Source organism: Globicephala melas, chromosome 11, assembly GCF_963455315.2.
Source record: "Globicephala melas chromosome 11, mGloMel1.2, whole genome shotgun sequence".
Lineage (NCBI taxonomy): Eukaryota > Metazoa > Chordata > Mammalia > Artiodactyla > Delphinidae > Globicephala > Globicephala melas.
The window spans coordinates 1,597,836-1,617,119 of NC_083324.2; the positions used below are offsets into that span (position 1 = coordinate 1,597,836).

At 58.1% G+C, this 19,284-nt stretch overlaps 2 protein-coding genes across 13 annotated transcripts in view; one reads left to right on the forward strand and one right to left on the reverse strand.

Annotated features, from left to right (window-relative positions):
* EEFSEC (eukaryotic elongation factor, selenocysteine-tRNA specific) overlaps positions 1 to 19,284 on the forward strand; it is a 195,528-nt gene that overhangs the window by 173,899 nt on the left and 2,345 nt on the right. For 4 of the 12 annotated variants that reach the window (XR_011377807.1, XR_011377811.1, XR_009565678.2 and 1 more), the window contains 7 exons: positions 5,311 to 5,381; positions 5,611 to 5,727; positions 6,135 to 6,430; positions 8,996 to 9,081; positions 12,126 to 15,875; positions 16,653 to 16,783; positions 17,499 to 17,649. The gene's annotated coding sequence lies outside the window, so the exon portion shown is untranslated. The remainder of the gene's footprint in view (positions 1 to 5,310; positions 5,382 to 5,610; positions 5,728 to 6,134; positions 6,431 to 8,995; positions 9,082 to 12,125; positions 15,876 to 16,652; positions 16,784 to 17,498; positions 17,650 to 19,284) is intronic. The other 8 variants (XR_009565680.2, XR_011377808.1, XR_009565681.2 and 5 more) reach the window with 8 other exon arrangements.
* DNAJB8 (DnaJ heat shock protein family (Hsp40) member B8) lies at positions 3,837 to 4,526 on the reverse strand. Its single transcript, XM_030849224.1, has one exon. The coding sequence runs from the start codon at positions 4,524 to 4,526 to the stop codon at positions 3,837 to 3,839; it is 690 nt and encodes a 229-aa protein (XP_030705084.1).

Consider the following 19,284-nt stretch of genomic DNA (forward strand, 5'->3'; position numbering starts at 1 on the left):
AGTGCCCTTATCTGGGTCCAGCCCCTGCACTATTGCTGGGAGCCCATCCCCATGACAACGGGGCAGATGTCGGCTGCGATTAGCCGCTCTCCCTCCCGCCACAGCTCAATCCGTCTTTGAAATTAAATCAGCTGCGATAACATCGACTGGCCAGGGTAGTGGGGGGGCAGGCAGGAGGCTGCCTGGGCCCCACCCACCCCACCCCAGGCCCCGGCGCAGGGGGAGAGGAGGAGGAGTAGGGCAGACGGGCTTCCAGTGTGGCTGTGTGACCTTGTCCAAGTCTGTAAGCCTCCAAGCCTCAGTTTCCCCATCTGTAAAATGGGGGCAAATAGCCCTCCCTGTTTTGGGGGTCGGTGCGAGTCTCTGGGGAGAGTGTGCAGGAGAAGCCCTGGAGAGGGCTCAGTAGGGCTGAGAACTGCCCCCATCCATGGAGAAGCCGGAGCCCTGGTGGAAACCCCTGGCCAGGCCTTGGGGTCGCAGCGGCCACTCAGACCACGCACAGTTGGAGGCCACAGACCTGCTCTGTGAGCCACGGCGCACACACACCCCCCCCCCAGGGCTTTGTTGCCCTCGTTCATAAAAGGCTCCAGTGTCACCAAATCCTCCTGCCCGAGGGACGTGCTGGGATGCCATCGTGTCCACCTGGCGACGGAGAGACCACAGGATTTGGGTCCCTTCAGACAGTCAGGGGCCCTGGAGGGATGTGGGGACCCAGGAGTGGTGAGGGGAAGGGGTAGTAAAGGGTCTGCCTGAGGATGTGGTGGCAGGAGTGGGTGGGCATGGGCGCAGAGGGGTGTTTCAGGACCCAGCCAGTCTGTGCAAAAGTCCCACTTTGGGAAGGAGGAGTGGGGGAGGGGCGCCACAGCACAGTGAGGCGAGGGTGGGGAGATGGGCAGAGACCCAAGGGAGGCAGGGAGAGAGGGGACTGAGGGAGGAAGATCTGGGAGGAGGGTTCCAGGCAGTGGCCCGGCCAGTGCAAAGGTCCTGAGGCAGAAGCGTGCCCAGTGTGTATGCAGGACAGGGAGGAGGCCCGTGGGGCTGGGGCAGAGTGAGTGTCAGGGAAGCCGGGGAGGTTTGGGGGCCTCACGGGCCACTGGGAGGAGTTGGCTTTCCCTTTGAGTGTCTCACAGAACTCTCAGGTTTTCACAAGATCCTTGTGGCTGCTGGGGTGAGAACAGGGTGAAGGAGGGGAAGGGGGGAGGCTGGTGCACTGTCCAGGTGAGCGATGAGCGGCCGAGGAGCTGGTGGCAGCGGTGGAGGTGGGGACCTACGTGCGGAAGGTGGGGCCTCGCCCCTCATGAGCAGGGTCCGTTCTGGGGCTGGGCCGGTGGCCCAGGGGCCTCAATGCAGCCCCATCCTTAGGGCCCTCCTGCTTGGGAAGTGGGCCTGAGCTGGACCCGCGCAGCCAGTCCCAAGCCAGGGCGTCCGTTCTGGATCGTCGGGGCTCTGGGTGGCGCCCTGGCTTCCTCACTGCCACAGCCCCGGCGCCCGCACACAGTCAGGCCCAGAAGGGGCTCCGTGAAGTTCTTTGGCCAGAATGTCCTGCCCCAGGGCAGCTTGCTGAGGCCTCCCCAAGGTGCTGACCAGGGGCGGGGCCTCCAAGGATGAATTTAACAGGCCAAAAGGAGATGGGAAGGGTAGCCCGGGCAGGGGGAACAGCATGCCTAGGAGACGGCCGCTAAGAGTCTGGTGCGGGCCATGCCGGTGGCGTGGGCAAGGTGTGGGGCTGGAAGGATGGCAGGGGCCTCAGATGCCAGCTAGGAAGCAGGACTTCATCTGGGGTGTGTGCCCCTAGCTGCACCTCAACTGTCTGGGCTTCAGTTTCTTCATCTGTCAAATGGGGCTAAGGGTCGAGACAAGGATGCAGAGAGGGCCATGTCGCCCGCTTAGCCGGGCCCGGCAGCTGCCACGCTCGGTCGACACGGGGGACCGGAGCAGGGGAATGCCACGATCGGCCTGTGCCTCAGGGGGAAGACACCGCCTTCAGGTGCGAAGCTTGGAGAAGGGGCAGGGGCCGAAGGTGAGCCCGGTCCTGGGGTCCTTGGGGTGTCCATGAACACCCGTGCCTTGCAAGCACCCAGATCTCTGTTGCACACCAGCCCCGGGACCGTGCGACCGCCCGGGCTGCTGGACCATAATTGGATTTGCCCAGCAGCTGTCGGGGCTAAGCAGGCCCACTTGACGCAGCCGTGCTTGGCCAGTAATTGGTGAAATTAGCAGGTCGGCAGGGGCAGAGGTCAGGTGGTTAATGCTGTGGTGGGGGCTTTGATGAAGTTAGTCCCACCGCAGGACTGGGAGCTGGGGCTCCACCTTCTGTACGCCACGGGGCTCTCCTGCCCCCCTCGTAACACGGTTAAGGGACATCCAGCTGCCGGCCTGTCCCAGGGGCTCCGGGAGGCCGGACCCAGGGGGCCTGAGCCTGGAGGTGCAGCAGGTCGTCTGCTGTGTCCTCCTGGCCAGGGCACCTGCAGCACCCACGTGGCCTTGCAAACCCCTAGAGACCTTAGGGAGATGCCCCGTGCCTTCCTGTGGAGGCTTCCGTTGGAGAACAGCACCCAGGCCCACCTCTAGGCTTTCGGCCCCCACCACGGCTGCTGGTCATCCGGCTCTGCATCTGGAAATGGGGATGACCGCCTCCCCGGGTCTGTCCGTGACCAGGCCACACCCTCCCCGCGAGGTTCACGGCCTCCCAGTGTCTCCTCCCGTCATGAGCTCCCAGGCTTTGTCCTCTGAGCATGCCCCCAGGTTCTTGCTATTCCCTGCAACAGTGCGCTCCCACCTTCTTTCATGTCACGTCATTTATTAGACACCTACTCCACGCCAGCCACTGGGCTTGGAGCTGAGATGCATAGGTGAACAGAGTCAGAGCATGTGCCAGCCCAGGTGGCATTCCCGGCACCTTTCCTGGCCAGGCCCACACTCCTTTCTTCCTGGGAACCAGGGACGCCGTGACTAATCAGCCTGGAACCCCCAAACCTGGAATCACCTCCTTTTCTGGCTCCGCTCCAGCCCCCAAGGAACGGGGACTTGCCAGCCTGCCAACGCTTCACACACACATACACACACCACACGCAAGAGCATTCTTTCCTCCAACAAATCTGTGCCCTGCCCCTCACTGCCAGGCACTGCTCTAGATCCTGGGGACACAGCAAAGAACGAGGCGGGCACAGGCCCTGCTCCCGGGACCTGCAGTTAGGGCTGCGGAGGCACACGGCTCTCAGGTAGTCACGCAGACGAGGCGGAAGGGCAGGGAGACGCAGGGAGGGGCCGTGAGAAAGCCGAGCTGGTGGTTCTGGGAAGGCCTCCTTGGGAAGGGAGACATGAGGCCTTCACCAGGGAGCACGGCCATGCAGAGGCCCAGAGGCCACAAGGCATTTGGTGCCGGGGAGGACCGGAGGGGAGGCCGGTGTGGCCGGGCTCAGGGGGTGAGGGTCCGGGAGGGTGGGCAGTGGCCAGGCCCCCGGCGCCCGGTGGTGAGGACAAAGCCTGAGGTCTACGCTCAGAGCCGCGGGAGCCCCTGAAGCCAGGCGTGGCGGTGGGCGGAGCACCCTCGCGGGCTGGTGGGCGTGGAGCCGCGGGCTGGGTGGGCCAGGCGCTGGTCAGGACGCTCACGACCCGAGGACGCAGGCGCAGGCGCAGGCGCAGGGAGCTCCTAACCCCGAGCCTGAACGGCGCCCTCGCGAAGTCAGCCTGCGCCAGGCGCTGGGCACGTCCCCGGGCCTCGCGGGTGCGCCCAGGCTGCCCGCCCCCCACCAAGCGGGCAGCTGTCTCCGTGAACCCGCTCGGGATGTTTATTAAGCATCGCCCAGGCGGTGGGCACAGGCAGTGGGCGGAGCCTACTTGCTGTCCGGCCGTTTGAGCTGCTCCTTGCCATTGACGCTCACGGACTTGAGCCGCCCGTCCTCCTCCACCTCCACGCGCTCCTGCCCGTTCTCCACGATGCGCTTGGTGGTGACCTTGTGTCCGTTGACCATCTTGGTGGACGACATCACCGACTTGAAGCCCGAGCTGCCCGAGCCAGAGCCGGCGAAGGATGCAGACGAGAAGGTGGCACGGCTGGCGCCGCCCCCGCTGCGGCCCAGGGTGTTCAAGGCTGAGAAAGCCTCCACGAAGGCCGGGAACTCGCCGAAGCCGGCCGAGAGGGCGCCGCGCAGCCCGTGGCCCCGGCCCGCGTGCTCGCTGCCGAGCCGGCTGTCGCAGAAGCCGAAGGAGAAGGGGTCCAGGCCTCCGAAGAACTCGCGGAAGATGTCCTGGGGGTTGCGAAGGCTGTAGCCGCTGTCGAAGGGGCTGCTGTGGCGGGTGCCGACCCGCCAGCTGCCGCAGCCCGCGCGGTCGCACACCAAGCGCTTCTTGGAGTCGGACAGGACCTCGTAGGCCTCGGACACCTGCTTGAACTTCTTCTCGGCCTCCTCGTTGTCAGGGTTCTTGTCGGGGTGCCAGCACAAGGCCAGCTTGCGGTAGGCCTTCTTGATGTCCTCCTGGGAGGCGCTAGCCTGCACCCCCAGCACCTCGTAGTAGTTAGGCATGCCGAGGGCCGGGGCGGTGAGGAGACGCGGGCCTGGGGCCCGGGCGGCCGGTGGGCGCGGGCGGCAGCGGCGGCCTGGGTCCCTCGACGGGGGCCTGGCTGGAGTCTGCTGGCTCCAGGGCAGGTTACCGTTTCATAGTACCAGCACCTCCGCTAGAGGGGCAGGGGGAGGGGAGGGCACTGCCGCTGGGACCCGGCCACCAGGCCCCGCAGAGGCAGAGCTGGCTGGCCCTTTGTGACATCAGCCCTGGGCGGGGTGTTTCCCTGCCCAGGAGGCCGAGCCTCAGCTGCCGGCTGAGCCCTGGGGGCAGAGGCAGGACCGACACCGGGGGGGGGCAGGGCCTCCCCCGGGGCCTCCGGAGGGAGTGCAGCCCTGATGGTACCTTGACTGGGGGCCCCCGGCCTCCAGAACTGTGCAGGGATGGATTTCTGTTGTTTCAAGTGGCCCAGTCTGTGGCAGTTCGCCGTGGTAGCCCTAGAAAACTAGCGGCGCGTGCGAGGTACCCAGCTGTTCCCAGGTGCTCCTGTGTCTTTAATTCTTGTTCTGTTGTTGGAGTATGTTTAGAAACAGCAATTAACAAGCCTGATTAACACCTGTTCCTCCTTTCACCTCATCCCCCCCCCCCAAGGTGAGATGGAAAACACGCTGCCCTGCGGTGAGGCACTTAGCGTCTTAACTGAGATAGCTTTCCTCTCGCTTCTCCCCCTCCTCCCTCCCTTCCTCTTTCTCCTTTTTCTCGTCTTCATCCGTTTCCGTTATTCTCCCTCTTTTTCTTTTCCGTCAGTACTCATGGCTGCTGGGCTCCAGGCACCTGGCAGGGGACAGCGTGTTCTAACCAACCCCACGTGCTGGGAGGTACGAAGCAGACTCTGGAGACGCTTTGTCCTAGATGGCAAATGCTGTCACCCGCACAGCCCTGGCCAAAAGCGCGATTTGCCCTCCGTCCCTGGTCCATCCGCCCACGCGTGCTGACACACCTCACACATCGCTTGGTAGAGGAAGGGAATGGCAGAATCACTCCACTGGGCGCGGCTGCAGGTGGAAATAGTTCTGTGTGTTTGTAACTATGTTTCTCTCACTATAGCTAGAACCTGGTCTCGCCAGGCTCGTCCACTGGTGCTGAGGAAAGATGGCCACACACGCGGTTCTCCACGGCAGCGGTGCTCTGGTTGACTGTGGCAGCCGAGGGGAGAGTGACGAGGTGGGGCGTCCGCGGTGACTGATGAGGCGTCCGTACGGCAGCAGGGGTGATGGGGGCAACGGAGGGGTGTGGAGCCGTGGTGACGGCAGGACGGAACCTGGGATGGTGCTGGTGGAGGTGGCGGCGACCCTGGTGGTGAGGGTGTTGGTGGGGACAGTAGCCCTGCTTGCGGCGGGGACAGCCACTCGTGGAGGTGGTGGTTATGACCACAAAGGAGGCGACGTAACGGAGGGACCGGAGACCGTAGAGGTGCTGTTGACGGAGATGGCGGAGGTGACGGGAGGGGATGGAAATGGCTGCTAGGGGAGCTCTTGTTGTGCTGTGGCAGTGGTGGTGCTGGTCGGGACCCCTGCCACAGCTCAGAGGCTTGGGACCGACACTCAGTTCTCGCCCACTTCACTTGTCAGCACCGCTGGGGCGGCTCCAGGGCTCCCAGGCGCGTCTTCCCCTCCCGGATCCCAGGCTTCGGGAGCAGCTCTCGTGGCGGAGAGGCTGCCTGTAAGAGCTGGTAGATGTGTGGGATGCCTCTTAGAACTTCTGTTGGGACGTAACGAACGTCGCTCTGCCTTACATCACGTGGTCAAGGCCAGTGTCGGTGGAATGGGGATGGCACTCCTTCAGGAAGGTTCTGCACATCCCGGACAACACCCAGAGAGGCACAGTCCTCTTGGAAGAGAGAATGGGCAGCTACGGTGCGCTGCGGGTGAGTACGGCGTGGTGGCAGCGGTGGCCCTGGTGGAAGCGGGGGTGGCGTTGCTCCTGGTGGGAGTGGTGATGGTGCGGACGGTTGGGGTGCTGGTGTTAGTGGGAGTGACATGGGGCAGGAGTGACGCCGAGCCGGAGCAAGAGTGCCGAGGGTGGTGGTGACGGCACCGCAGACGTGGCGTTCTCGAGGGTCTCTTGCTAACTCAGAATCACCGCCGCCCTCTGCTGTGGTCTCCTCCACACCCTGGAGGATCCCTTACCCATGTGGCTCCGGCTTAGTCTGCAGAGACATGAGATTTGGAAAGTGGAAAAGAAAGAGGCAGTTGCAGGCAGATGAAAACCCAGAGGTTTGCAGCGCCTTCTAGGTGACCCTCTGAGAACCCCTGCTTCAGGGCTGCAGGCTGAGATATTCAGAGGGAGCTCCCCAGAATATCATGAGATTCTAGCAGCTTCCAGGCAAGCTCTTGAGATCCACCACTTTGGAGCCGAAGACCGAGACCATCAGTGACGACTTGCTTCCCTGATCTTTATGCCCTCAGGTCACCCAGTGGTTGTGGAAACTTGTGTTAAATGTCCTTGTACCTGTTACACAGTCAGTAACCGTACACATGGTCATGGTGACAGTGGCTCAGATGAAGTTGGTAGTAGTGGTGGAGGTGGGCATGGTGATGGTGGTGACGACACAGGCAGTGGTGATGGTGTGATGTCAGCATGATGTTGGAGGGGGTGGTGGTGGTGGTGATAGAGGAGATGATGGTGGCGATGATGAGGAAGGTGATGAGGTGGTTGCCGTGGAAACGGGGGTGATGCAGGTGGTGGTGATAATAATGGTTTGGTCATGATGTAGAAACGGTGGTCGTGCTAACTGGGACATTTGTTGAGGTTAAGGTGGCAGCGGTGATGGTGGGGATGGAAAGGATGAGGATGCTGGTGGTCATGGTAATACAGACCCTGGCTGTGGTGGAGATGGCGGTGTGACGGTGACGACAGGGATAGAATGAGGCAGTTAGTGGTGATGGTGATGATGGTGGTGGGGAAGGAGGTGGTGATGGAGGTGATGTCAGAGGTGGGATGGTGGCAGTGCGGATGGAAGTGGTGGTGACGGTGATGGTGCTGGTAACGATGGGCATAATGGTGGCCACGGTAACGGTGATGCTGGTTGAGGTGATGGAGGTGATGTCAGAGTTGGGATGTGGTGGTGGTGGTGGTGGAAGTGGTGGTGTGACGATAGTGATGTGATGGTGATGCTGGTTCAGGTGGGGACCGTCGTGGTGGTGCTGATGGCAGTGGTGGTGGTGGTGGCGATGAGGGTAACCGTGGGGGGATGAGGGTGGATGCAGGGATGCTGGATGCTGTGGTGATGGTAGTAATGGGAGGATGTGATATTGGTGACGACAATGTAATCAGGATGGTGCGTGGGTGGTTACAACAAGCTGAGACACGGGATCCAGGGTGTTGAGGTGCCTGAGCACCCCACAGAGGCTTCCCCCTGACCCACGCGGCCTCCCCCCGCCCTGCCTGAGGCTCATGCTGACCTCCACTGGCCTCCCTCAGAAGGACTTCCTCTGGCCGCCCCGCTGATGCTTCCGGAGCCCCTCAGCAGGTTCCCTGCCCTGCTCTGCCCGCAGGTCCTGTGCTCAGCCTGAGGCCTCTCGGGTGGGCAGCAGGAGGCAGCTGGGATGGAGACGGGCTGGGGGGCCACCCAGTAGGACTCACGGGGAGGGGCAGACCCCAGCTCCTCACTGCCACGGGGCCCCGAGGGGGGAGAGCCTCCCCATTACCGAGGGGAAGGGAAGCGCCCCATAAAGGGTGCTGTGGAGTTCGGGGGCTGCATGCCGAGGTGACGTCCCCTCCTGCAAGGGGTTTGGACTAGTGTCCTCTGAGGCCCTACAGCGAAAGTGTCGACAGAGACTGGTGGGAGTGTCAGGGGCCTCTGGGGTCCCTCCTCAGGGCCCGCCCAGAGGAACAGGGCTGAGCTGACGCGACCTTCGCTCAGGCCCCCCCCCCCCCCCGCCGCCCCATCCCGCTCTCAGCTTGCTGGCCGTCCATCACTTTCACTCTCTGAGCCTCTCTGCCCTCATTTGCCGCGGCGGGGAGGGGGGGCTTCTTCCCTCTGGGCAGCCAGCCTAGCCTCCCTGGCCCACCCTGAAGCCCCGGCCTGGGAAGAGAAAGAGGACCTGGATGAGCAGGGGATGGTAGGCAGAGCCTGAGCTGATGCACAGGGAGGCCCAGAGAGGGCAGGGCACACCCAAGGTCACACAGTGGTCCCAGGAGCTCTCCCCAGGGTGAGCTGATGGCAGCCGATTAGGCAGCCACTTGGTATTCTGAGCAGCCAGAGGCCCCTCTCTGTCTCTGTAATTAATGGAGTGGCTTTTTAAAAGGATTCTAATCACCCCTGATCCTATCTGCTTATCACTAGCGTTCCTAATTAGATGATCCTGGCAGTCACTTGGCTAATTCCCCCCAGCCCTGTGCAGCCCTGCCCAGCCTGGGGCAGCCCACCCCACCCCCCAGACAACCCCAGCCCAGCCAGATGGGCGGTTCAGGCCTTCTCTCCCCTCAGGGCCCCTGGTTCTCTAACCGCATTACCTTCAGGATGGATGGGTGACAGCGATGGATGGGCCGCTGGAGCTGGATGGCCAGTGACCGGTGAGTGAAGGGACTGAGTGATAGACAGCTACAGGGGTAGGTGGATGGACAGACGGACAGACTGGGAGGTTGAGAGCTCGGCCTGTCAGGTCAGGCGGCACGGCTGTTTCCTAGCTCTGTGTTCTTGGGGAAGTCACCTAACCTCTCTGTGCCTCGGTCTCCGCATCTCATCTGTAAAATGGGGGTAATCGTAGTATTTTCCTCATAGGGTTGCTGTGAGGACAGCTTAGAAAGGAGGAGAAGCTTGCTGGTGTAAATTAACTACAGCAGTGTGGATAACGGGGGGCGGGGGGTGCTAGACGGATGGGTGGAAGGACAGACTGACAGATGAGTGAAGGGAGGACTGGTAGACAGATGGTCCGAGGAAGAATGGGAAAAGGGTAGAGGAACATACACGCTAGTGGGCTGGTGGGAACCGGGCAGGTGGTGGGGTCGCCAGACAGGCGAGGGGAGTGGGGGGCAGCCTGTCTTCTCCAAACGCAACAGGACGATCTCAGCTCAGGTCCCAACACAGACATGGCTCAGACCTGCCTCTCCTCCCCAGGACCTCCAGGAGAACTTCCAGCCCAACACCCCCAGCCAGTGGACAGGTGCCCACTGGGTCCCCTGCATCCTTACCCTCCAGCCCCACCCAGGTAACACCCGCTGCGGGTGGGCCACATGGTCTCTGGAGGTCATATTTAGCCTCAGATGGCATTCACTGCCTGAGAGAAGCCATCATTTGTGGGACCACCCTCCCCACCGCCAAGGTCCAACGTGTGCCAGCCTGCAGGGCAGCAGCTCTCACCTACCCGCCAACAGTGCCATAGACCCCAGCCCAGCACTGCCGGGAACAGCCCTGGGAAGGGCTCTGATCCCAATTCCAACAGCTGGTCCTAAGCATCCAGGAGAATTCGACCCCCAGGGGCTCCCCCAACACCCACGGGCCTCTGCAGCTTGAGTTGCGGGGCTTCCTACGTCTTCCTGGAAAAAGTATAGAACGAAGAAGCCTGAAGCGTCTTTCAGAGTGAGGGCCGGCACACGTATGCACACGTTCATGCCATCATCCACCCACCCACCCATCCCACATGTTTCCTGTGCTCCTGTCACACCTGTGCTGTGGTCCAGACACTCTTCTAGGTGCCGCAGGTGTATGTGCCAGTGAACACACTAGATGGAGCCTTGCCCTTATGGAGCTGACTCTAGTGGAAAGATACAAGAAACTGATGACAAGTGAAGGTTTCATCTAACGTCAGGCAGTGAGAGCTGCCGTGAGGAAGAAGCAGAAAGAGGGCTGCCCTTTCAGATGGGGCGGTCAACAAGGCAGCACCCTCCGCACACGTGCTCAGACCCAGGCCCCACGCGTCAGTGCACGCCTGTACGCACAAACACACGCGTGTGCACACAAGCACAAGCCCCCCACGAGGCCTGCAGCCCTGCCGTGGCTGCAGATCGGGGCACAGTGTCCCCAAAGGTGCTGAATTCAGCTGAGTCACCTCCCATTCACCCACCCCACACAGGGATCCCCCGCCCCAGGCTGTGGGAGAGAGAATGAGACACACAACAAGCTTTGGAGGGAGAGGCGACGCCTGTCTGGGGCATTTGGGAAGGCTGCGGGGTGGCAGGGGCGGGTGACACCTGGGCAGGGCTGGAAGGGGTTCGTTCCGGCAGGGTCTGGGGATGGTGTGAGGGGCGGCGGCATTGGCCTCTGGTCTCAGCCTCACTCACATGAAGGGCCCTGGATTTAGACAGCGGATGTCTTTCCAAATGATGCAAAGCCCTCAGTCATGGAAAACATAATATTTCCAGGGGGGAAGGTGTTCCTCGTGCAACTGTAAACACGTTTGCGTTCTCAGTCTGCACTGTCCTGGATGCAGTAGGAATTCATCTTTTTCTAAACCGCTGGTGCCAACAGGGACGGTGCTCCCTGCCCAGGGGACATTTGCAATGACTGGAGACACTTTTTTTTATATAAATTTATTTTATTATTTAATGTTATTTATTTTTATTATTTATTTATGTATTTATTTATTTATTTGGCTGCGTTGGGTCTTCGTTGCTGCGCCTGGGCTTTTCTCTGGTTGTGGCGAGCAGGGGCTACTCTGTCACGGTGCGTGGGCTTCTCATTGCAGTGGCTTCTCTTGTTGTGGAGCACAGGCTCTAGGCGTGCGGGCTCAGTACTTGTGGCACGTGGGCTCAGTAGTTGTGGCTCACGGGCCTAGTTGCTCCGCGGCATGTGGGATCTTCCCGGACCAGGGCTCAAACCCGTGTCCCCTGCATCGGCAGGCGGGTTCTTAGCCACTGCGCCACCAGGGAAGCCCTGGAGGCATTTTTAATTGTCATGACTTGGAGGGGGTGCTCGTGGCATCTTGTGGGGCGAGGCCAGGGACGCTGCCAAACTCCTGCAGTCACACGACAGGCCAGGTGTCACCAGAGCAAGGCCAGGAACCCTGGGCTAGAGCCCAGAATCATCACTTGATGTGCAGTTATGCTGCATCCATGCTTTTTGTGTGCCAAAGGCATTCACTTCCTTCACGTGAACATTGAAAACATAAGGGTGACCTGTTTGGCTGTTTATTTCCTAATAAATTCATCAAGTCAGAACCTCGAAACATCGAGGGGTTGCCTGGGCCTGAGGGGACGAGGGCTGCAGAGGCTCAGATGCCAGGCCCAAGAGCTTGGATGGGTCCCAGGGTGGGGAGCCCTTGGGAAGATTTGAAGTGGGGGGAGGGAGAGGGACGTGATCAGTTGCATGTTCCAGAAAGATCTCTCCACAACGAGACTGCTTCATACCCAACAAACTGGTAAAAATGTAAAAGGCTGACATGAATGACCAAGTGGTGGTGAGGATGCGAAATTCCCGAAGCCTGCTGGTGGGAAAGTTAATTGGGACAAGAAGTTTGGAAATTCTTGGCCTTGTCCTGTCAGTGTGAGGGTGCTGAGTCCCTTGACTCAGTAGTTCCAGTTCTAGGCTTACCCCGCCCCCCCCCCGGGAGAAGCGGGGCCTGGTGTCATTCCGGGACTACAGGACATTGTATAAGCTGTCATGTTGGTCCCTCTTGCAGAGTCTTTTCTCTGACTGGCTTTGAAGCAGGAAGCCGCCGTGACAGCCGATCAGTGTTTCCCTGGTCCAGCCTCTGATGAGAACCCAGCCCTGGTCTCCATCTTGCTTGGCAACCGTGTGGGACCGTAAGCTACACCGCGCCTAGGCTCCTGACCACAGACCGTGAGACAGAAACCTGTGTGCTTCTAAGCTGCTGAGTTTGTTGGGATTTCTTTTTTCTTTTATATATATATATTTTTATTTATTTATGTATTTATTCATTTTTGGCTGCATTGTGTCTTCACTGCTATGCGGGTTTTCTCTAGTTGCGGCGAGCGGTGGCTACTCTTTGTTGCGTGCGTGGGTTTCTCATTGTGGTGGCTTCTCTTGCTACAGAGCATGGGCTCTAGGCGCATGCGCTTCAGTAGTTGTGGCACGTGGGCTCAGTATTTGTGGCATGCAGGCTCAGTAGTTGTGGCGCACAGGCTTGGTTGCTCTGCGGCATGTGGGATCTTCCCAGGGCTCGGACCCATGTCCCCTGCATTGGCAGGCGGATTCTTAACCACTGCGCCACCAGAAGTCCCTGTGGGGATTTCTTACACAGAATAGAAAATCAGTACGGGGTCAGGGAGGGGGGCTGTTGTATTGTTAGTTATATATTTGGCTATCTGAAATATTTCATAATTTAAATTAAAAGGTTATGAAAGATCCCAATGGCTGAAGAGACAGATCGCAGAGCACGAGCTGGAGGCCGGGGGGGTCATGAGGAGGCCAGCGTGCTGCTGTGTGGGTGAGGGTGGAGCTGGGCAGTGTAAGGGGGCTCAGGGAATGTGTAGAAACGTCCCCTGCATCCCTAAATTCTGAGGAAGGGGAGGGGCCGTCCCAGCGTCCCCGCCACGCCTGGGAAACCTGGATCACAGCCCTCCCCCCAGGTCAGCACAGCCCAATCTGGGGGGAGGAGCAGGGAGAAGGAATAAGGACGGCATTTTCCCAGGGTCCCCTAGGGAGCCCTGCAGTGTGGGCTGGGGGGACAGATGGAGTGGTAGGAGGAGGCCGCTGGGCTGGGTCCACCACGTCCGTCTCCTGGGAGAAGACCCCCGCCCCCACTCCAGCCTGCATGCCAGGGGGAGCCATCCCAGGGAGTGGGAGCCCCAGCCCTGCCTGTACTCAGTGTCCACAGCTATACAGGAGGATGATCTGAGGGTACCCTGCCCACTTGGGGGCCGGATGGGAGGAAATGCTGAAAGCACCTGCTGAACAGCCAGGGCCGTCCCTTCGGCCCTCCCATCCCTGGCAGCCTTAGGTGCTGTGGGGAAGGAAGAACAAAGAGGTCCCCAAACACCCTGGGCTTCTAGGAGTAGAGACGGGCATCAGGGCTCAGTCTGAAGCCCACTGACTGAAATGGCATTAGAAGGCAACCTCCTTGTTGGGTGAGCTCTCCAAGGACTGAGGAACCTTTGCCTTCCCCATATTATCCTTGTAACAACCTTGCAAAGTGTGGTCTTGTTTTACTGGTGAGGAGTCAGGATTCAGCGAGGCTAAGCCACTTGCTCAAGGCTGCACAGCAAGAGAGAGGCAGCTCTGTATGCCCCACAGTCAGGCCTTGTCCTTCGGTGACATTGGTTAGGAACTAGGGAGCTCTGAGGGGCTGAGGGGAGGGAGACTTCATATAAGGCTTCCTCTCATATCTTTGGCTGGGGTTTTGAAGGATGAAGAGAAGTTCTCCCGGCAAATCTGAAGGGGAGAACATCCCAGGGAGAGAGACCAACCAGGAACAAGGCAGAGAAAAGAAAAAAGGTTTTGTGAATGATTATTTCCTACATTACAAAAGTGGCACATAACACCTTAAAATATTAGCCCAAGTTTATAAAGTGAAAAGTACCCTCTCACCACCCCGGTCTCTCATACTTCCCGGAAGTAACCACTGTTATTCATTAGGCATATGTCTTCCTGGGTTTTTTTCTATATGTACACAAACATTTTTTTTTTTTTTTGTGGTACGCGGGCCTCTCACTGTTGTGGCCTTTTCGTTGCGGAGCGCAGGCTCCAGACGCGCAGGCTCAGCGGCCATGGCTCACGGGCCCAGCCGTTCCGCGGCATGTGGGATCTTCCCGGACCAGGGCACGAACCCGTGTCCCCCGCATCGGCAGGCGGACTCTCAACCACTGCGCCACCAGGGAAGCCCCATACACAAACATTTTTAAAACAAAAAATCATACATTATATATTGTTCTGCAGTTTGCTTTTTATCCCCCCAAAGAACCCTGCAGTTTAGCTTTTATTTCTAGTGTGTCTGTGAAGTGCACCTGAGGAGAGCTTGGAATTTCGATCAGCATTCCCACATATGGCACATGCCAGCAGCTGTTTCTACTATGGCAGGCCTTTTCCATTTTTCTGAGAGGAGAGGTGAAAAGTGGTACCTCCTTGCGAAACGTGCATGTACTTGATTCTTTCTGAGGTTGAGCTCCTGTCCAAATGTTTATCAAGTGTTTATTTACATGTCTATTAGGAAGGACCTGTCTGTATCCTTTGCCTGGTTTTCTCTTTTTCTTGACTGTGTGTGTGTGTGTGGGGGGGTCTTTTTATTATGTACTGCATTTTTGTATTTTGAGTTTTTGCATGTTTGCATAATTGCAAAATTATCTCCCATTTTGCAAGGATTATCTTTAAATATTACTTTTTATCATTAATGCTATTAAACCTCGTTACAGAAAACTTGGAAAATGGGGAGGAAAAGGAGAAATCATCTATCACAGAGCTGTCACCATTTGTTAGCATTTGGTGACAGTTCTTTTCCCACATGCTGCAATGACTCTTGTCATCGTGTTAGACACTTGTAGCCCGTGACTCGGCTCTAAGAGCGTAACCTTCAGGAGGCATTTTAAAGGCTTTCTCGTGGATGTCCTATAGTTCCCTCACCTGTCTCCCTTTTTTATTGTGGTAAAATACACATAACGTAAATTTTACTATTTTAACCATTTTAAAGTGCACAGTTCAGTGGCCTTAAGTACATTCACACTGTTGTGTAGCCATCACCTCCAGAACCTTTTCATCTTCCCAAACTGAAACTCTGTCCCCATCAAACACTAGCTCCCCCTCCCCCTCTCCCTGTCTCTATGAATCTGACTGCTCTTGGGACCTCAAATAAGTGGGATCACACAGTATTTGTCTTTTTGTCAGAGTCGTTTCACTGAGCATAATGTCCTCAAGGTTCATCCATGTTGTAGCAGGTGTCAGAATTTCCTTTCTTTTTAAAGCTGAATAATATTCCATCGTATGGATGGACCACATCTTCTTTATCTGTTCATCTGTTGATGGACACTTGGGTCGCTTCCACCTTTTGGCTACTGTGAACAGTGCTGCTGTGAACAGAGGTGCAAATACCTGCTCAAGTCCCTGCTTTAGGTCTTCTGTGAATGTACTCTCATCATGCCCTTTTTCTGAGTATTTAGGTTGTATCCAGTCTCTCCGTTTTGTAAATAATGATGTCCTGAACATCTCTATGTCAGAGTTTCTTGTTAAAGGTATCTGGAAGATTACTCAGCATTCAAGTCTTGGAATTGGAATCGTGATCTCAGAGTTCATTTCAAACACGTGATCCCAGCCATTATCCCACCACTCCCTCCCTGCTCCAGAAGCTTTGGCATCTTGTGTGTTCAACAATTTTTCCTTTTTTCTCTTTGGTTCCTAGAAAGGACAAACTTAACCTTGAGGTTTGCAGTGTTCCTTTGCCATTTTATCTGTTGGGGAACCAACCTGGGTGATCCAGCTGGTAGGTTGCAGTGGATTGTTTCGAAACTAACTCCTTAAGAAATCTGGAATGTGGAATAGAATACATGTGACCTGAGGACTCAAACCCAGTGTCCCTGAGACCCAGACAGGCCTGGGCAAGAGGGGCCAGGTAGAGACAGAGACAGGGCTTCCTGAGGGGAGAGATGCAGAAATGGCCCTGCAGCCACACAGTCCCTTCCGGGCCAGATCTTCTACCTATTTTTAAGTGAATTTCCTAATTTTTTTTTTTTTTTTTTTTTTTTTGGCCGCACTGTGCGGCTTATGGGATCTCAGTTCCCCAACGAGGGATTGAACCTGGGCCATGGCTGTGAAAGCCTGGAATCCTAACCACTGGACTGCCAGGGAACTCCCTGGATCTCCTAATTTAAAATCATTTGCCATTCATTCATATTTTTGTCAGACCTCAGGCTGCTGGTCCTAGATCAGAGCAGGTCTTCGCCCAGGGAGGTGCTGTTCCGCCGGGTGTTCCAACACCGCTGGATTGAATAACCCTTCCCACTGCATTGATCAGGATACCTCCTTTATCATCCATTATCTTATAAATAATAGGGGCTCTTTCGGGCTTACCCGAGCCTGAGCCATTGATCTACTTATTCTGACGGCACAACCACAAGGTTTGAACAATTGTGATCATAGAATCTTGTTTAATATTAGAAAGCGTCACACACAAACACACACACACACACACACACACACACACACACAGCCCTCGCTCTATTTTCCCTAATTTTCTGACTTGTTCTGCTGGTCTTGTTAGTTTTTCCAGATAAAGTTTGGAATCATTTCGTCATTTTGCCTAGAAGCAAAACAAACCCAGTGGCCTTGTGATGTGCCGGCCGTGCTGTCAGCACAGGACAGCGCTGTGGTGTCGTCTTCCCTTCATCCCAGGTGAGGTGGATGCAGGCATTCCTCCCAAACCCGGTTCCCCTGGGGTGGGGTCCGTTCTGTGGCCTTGGGGACTGGAAGGCTTTTTCCCTTCCCTGTTCCCAGCAGTGGGTTCAACAGGAGGCAGGAGGGCCTCTGGGGGGGACAGAGCTGCTCTGTAAGAATTACAGCAGGGGGTTGGGTTCTTCTACTGAACATGGGAAGAAGCAGCCCGGGAAGCAGGAAGGGAGGAAGGGCCCTGGGCCGCCAGCCCCACTGGGTGCAAACAGACGGAGCAAAGGCCAACCCAGCCCGGGCACCCTGGCGCCGCCTGCAGAGCCAGAAGGGCACCATCGCCCTGAGAGGCCTGCCTGCCTCCCGCCCGCCCTACCTGGGGGCTCTGAGGCCACGGAATCGAAACTGTTGCCAGCACAATGACTCTGGGCTGCGGGACTCATCGCCACTGGGGTGGGCACAGAAGCTGCAGGAGCCCTGACCCTGGTTGTACTGCTCAGCAGTGACTTGCTGGGCCTTGAACCTGGGCCTCCAGGGCCAGTGTGCGTCCCCCGCTCCCGGAGGCCGCCCGTGCTCCTCAGCGGCATCCCCCCGACCCCCACTGCCTCCCCCCCAACCAGGGCCCCAGCAAGGATCTTTGTATGTTTCATCCCCCACCCGAATGCCAAGCACAAATGGGGTCAGTAAACATTCGTGGGATAAATGAGTGGATCTCATTCAACAGATGTTTGGGAAGCACCTACCGCCAACCCATGAATGACCACGGGGACGGGAGAGGGACGGGACGGTCGCCACCCTGCTCTTCGGAACCTGAGCACCTTGCGCGATGCCTGGCCGGGGCTCCTCCAGTAACGCTGGCCCGCAGAAGGAAAGAAGTAAGACTGGGAGTGATAGAGACGCGAGGGGAGGCCGCTGTCAGTGTGGTCCTTCTGGGCTCTGGATTCTGGCTGGAGGTCCGGAGCCACGGTCTAGACTCTGGGGTCCACGTCGTCAGTACTCAGTTCTGGGTTCTGAGCTCCACGCCCTAGGCTGTGGCTTTCGGGTCCGCCTCCAAGGCCCAGGTTCTGGGCTGTCTGTTCTGAGCTCTGGATTCCGAGGTCCAGGTTCCGGGCCCCAGGCTCAGAGTCCTCGCCCCAGGTTCTGGATTTGGGGGCGACGCTCAGTGCTCTGTGTTTGGCCTCTGGCTCCTGAGTTCTGGGGTGCAGACTGTCTGGGTCTCTAAGCTCTGGACTCCAGGTTCTGGCCCGGGCTCTGGATTCGGGCCCGGCGGGTAGGCCCGTTTGCCAGAGGCCCCGCTGGGCTGCCGCGGTGCTCACGGCCTAGGATGTAAGCTGTCCGAGCGCAGAGACTCTTGCTTGTCTCGTGTGCCGTGTGGTCCCCACCCCCAGAGCAGTGCCTGGCGTCTCAGCGTTCATCGGGCACGCGCGTGTGTGCACTTGGGTGCACGATCTGATAGACGCTCTCACCTGCAGTCAGGAGCCGGGGCGCAGGCCAGCAGGACCAGCCCTGCCCTCGCTGTGGCCACGGCTGCCAGGAGGGGAGGCGAGAACGCCATGAGCTGGGGAAGGGCTGGAAGGGGAGCTGCTGAGGGGGCCTGAAAGGGCCCGGGGCCCCTGCGCTTTGAGATGGGCCGGCAGTGCCCCCCAGCTACACACCGGAGCTGTTCCTGCTTGCTCTGCTTCTCCACAGAAAGGACACGGGCAGGGTAGCAGTGGCACAGCAGGGGCAGAGGCGTCCTGAGGCAGAGTCCCAGGGATGCTCCCCCATCGCTCCCCCGTCTCTCCCCCGGCCCAGAGTGACCCCTGCCGGCACACGGTCTGGGGGTGAGGAGGATGGAAGGGGAGCCTCCTGGACAGGGGACTTGAGGGCTGCGGGGAGTGACCATCAAATACCATCAGGGACGCAGGGAGCAGAAATTATGATAATAAGGGTCAGGGACGGTGGCACACGTCATGGGGAGACGGTGTCATTCAAACGTGGCACAGAGATCTTGGTGATCAGAGTGATCTCTGGTTGGCGATATCATTAACCATACACCAGGAACGTGGGGGGAGTGAGGATGTGATGGGAGCATTGGTGTCATGTATTCGATAACCAAGGGTAGAGGAGATATTGGTGGTCAGAGTCAGTGATGAGCCCCCCAGAGATCTTGGTGGTGTGTGATCTTCTAGGGATCAAAGGCATTGATGCTTAGAGAATCAAGTGACCAGAGACACAGGTGACTGGTGATACCCACGACCAGGGAGGTTGGCGATCGGGGTATAAGGGACATTGGTCGTCGGGGACTTGGAAGGTGAGAAGACCCAGCAGCCACCGAAGTAGGACACGATGATGAGCGCTGAGCAGTCAGGGTTATTAGTAACCAGTGTGACGGTGACCATGTTGGTAGTCAGAAAACTTGACGGTAAGAGTCCACGATCAGGGGCATTGGCCATCACGTACATGGTTGGCTAGAGATGTTGGTGATTGGAGAAAAGTGGCCAAGGACATTGCTAAGAAGACATCAGTGA

What these genes read in the sequence shown, in the direction of transcription:
- DNAJB8 (XM_030849224.1), bottom strand. Translation starts at nt 4,526, where the DNA reads ATGCCTAACTACTACGAGGTGCTGGGGGTGCAGGCTAGCGCCTCCCAG.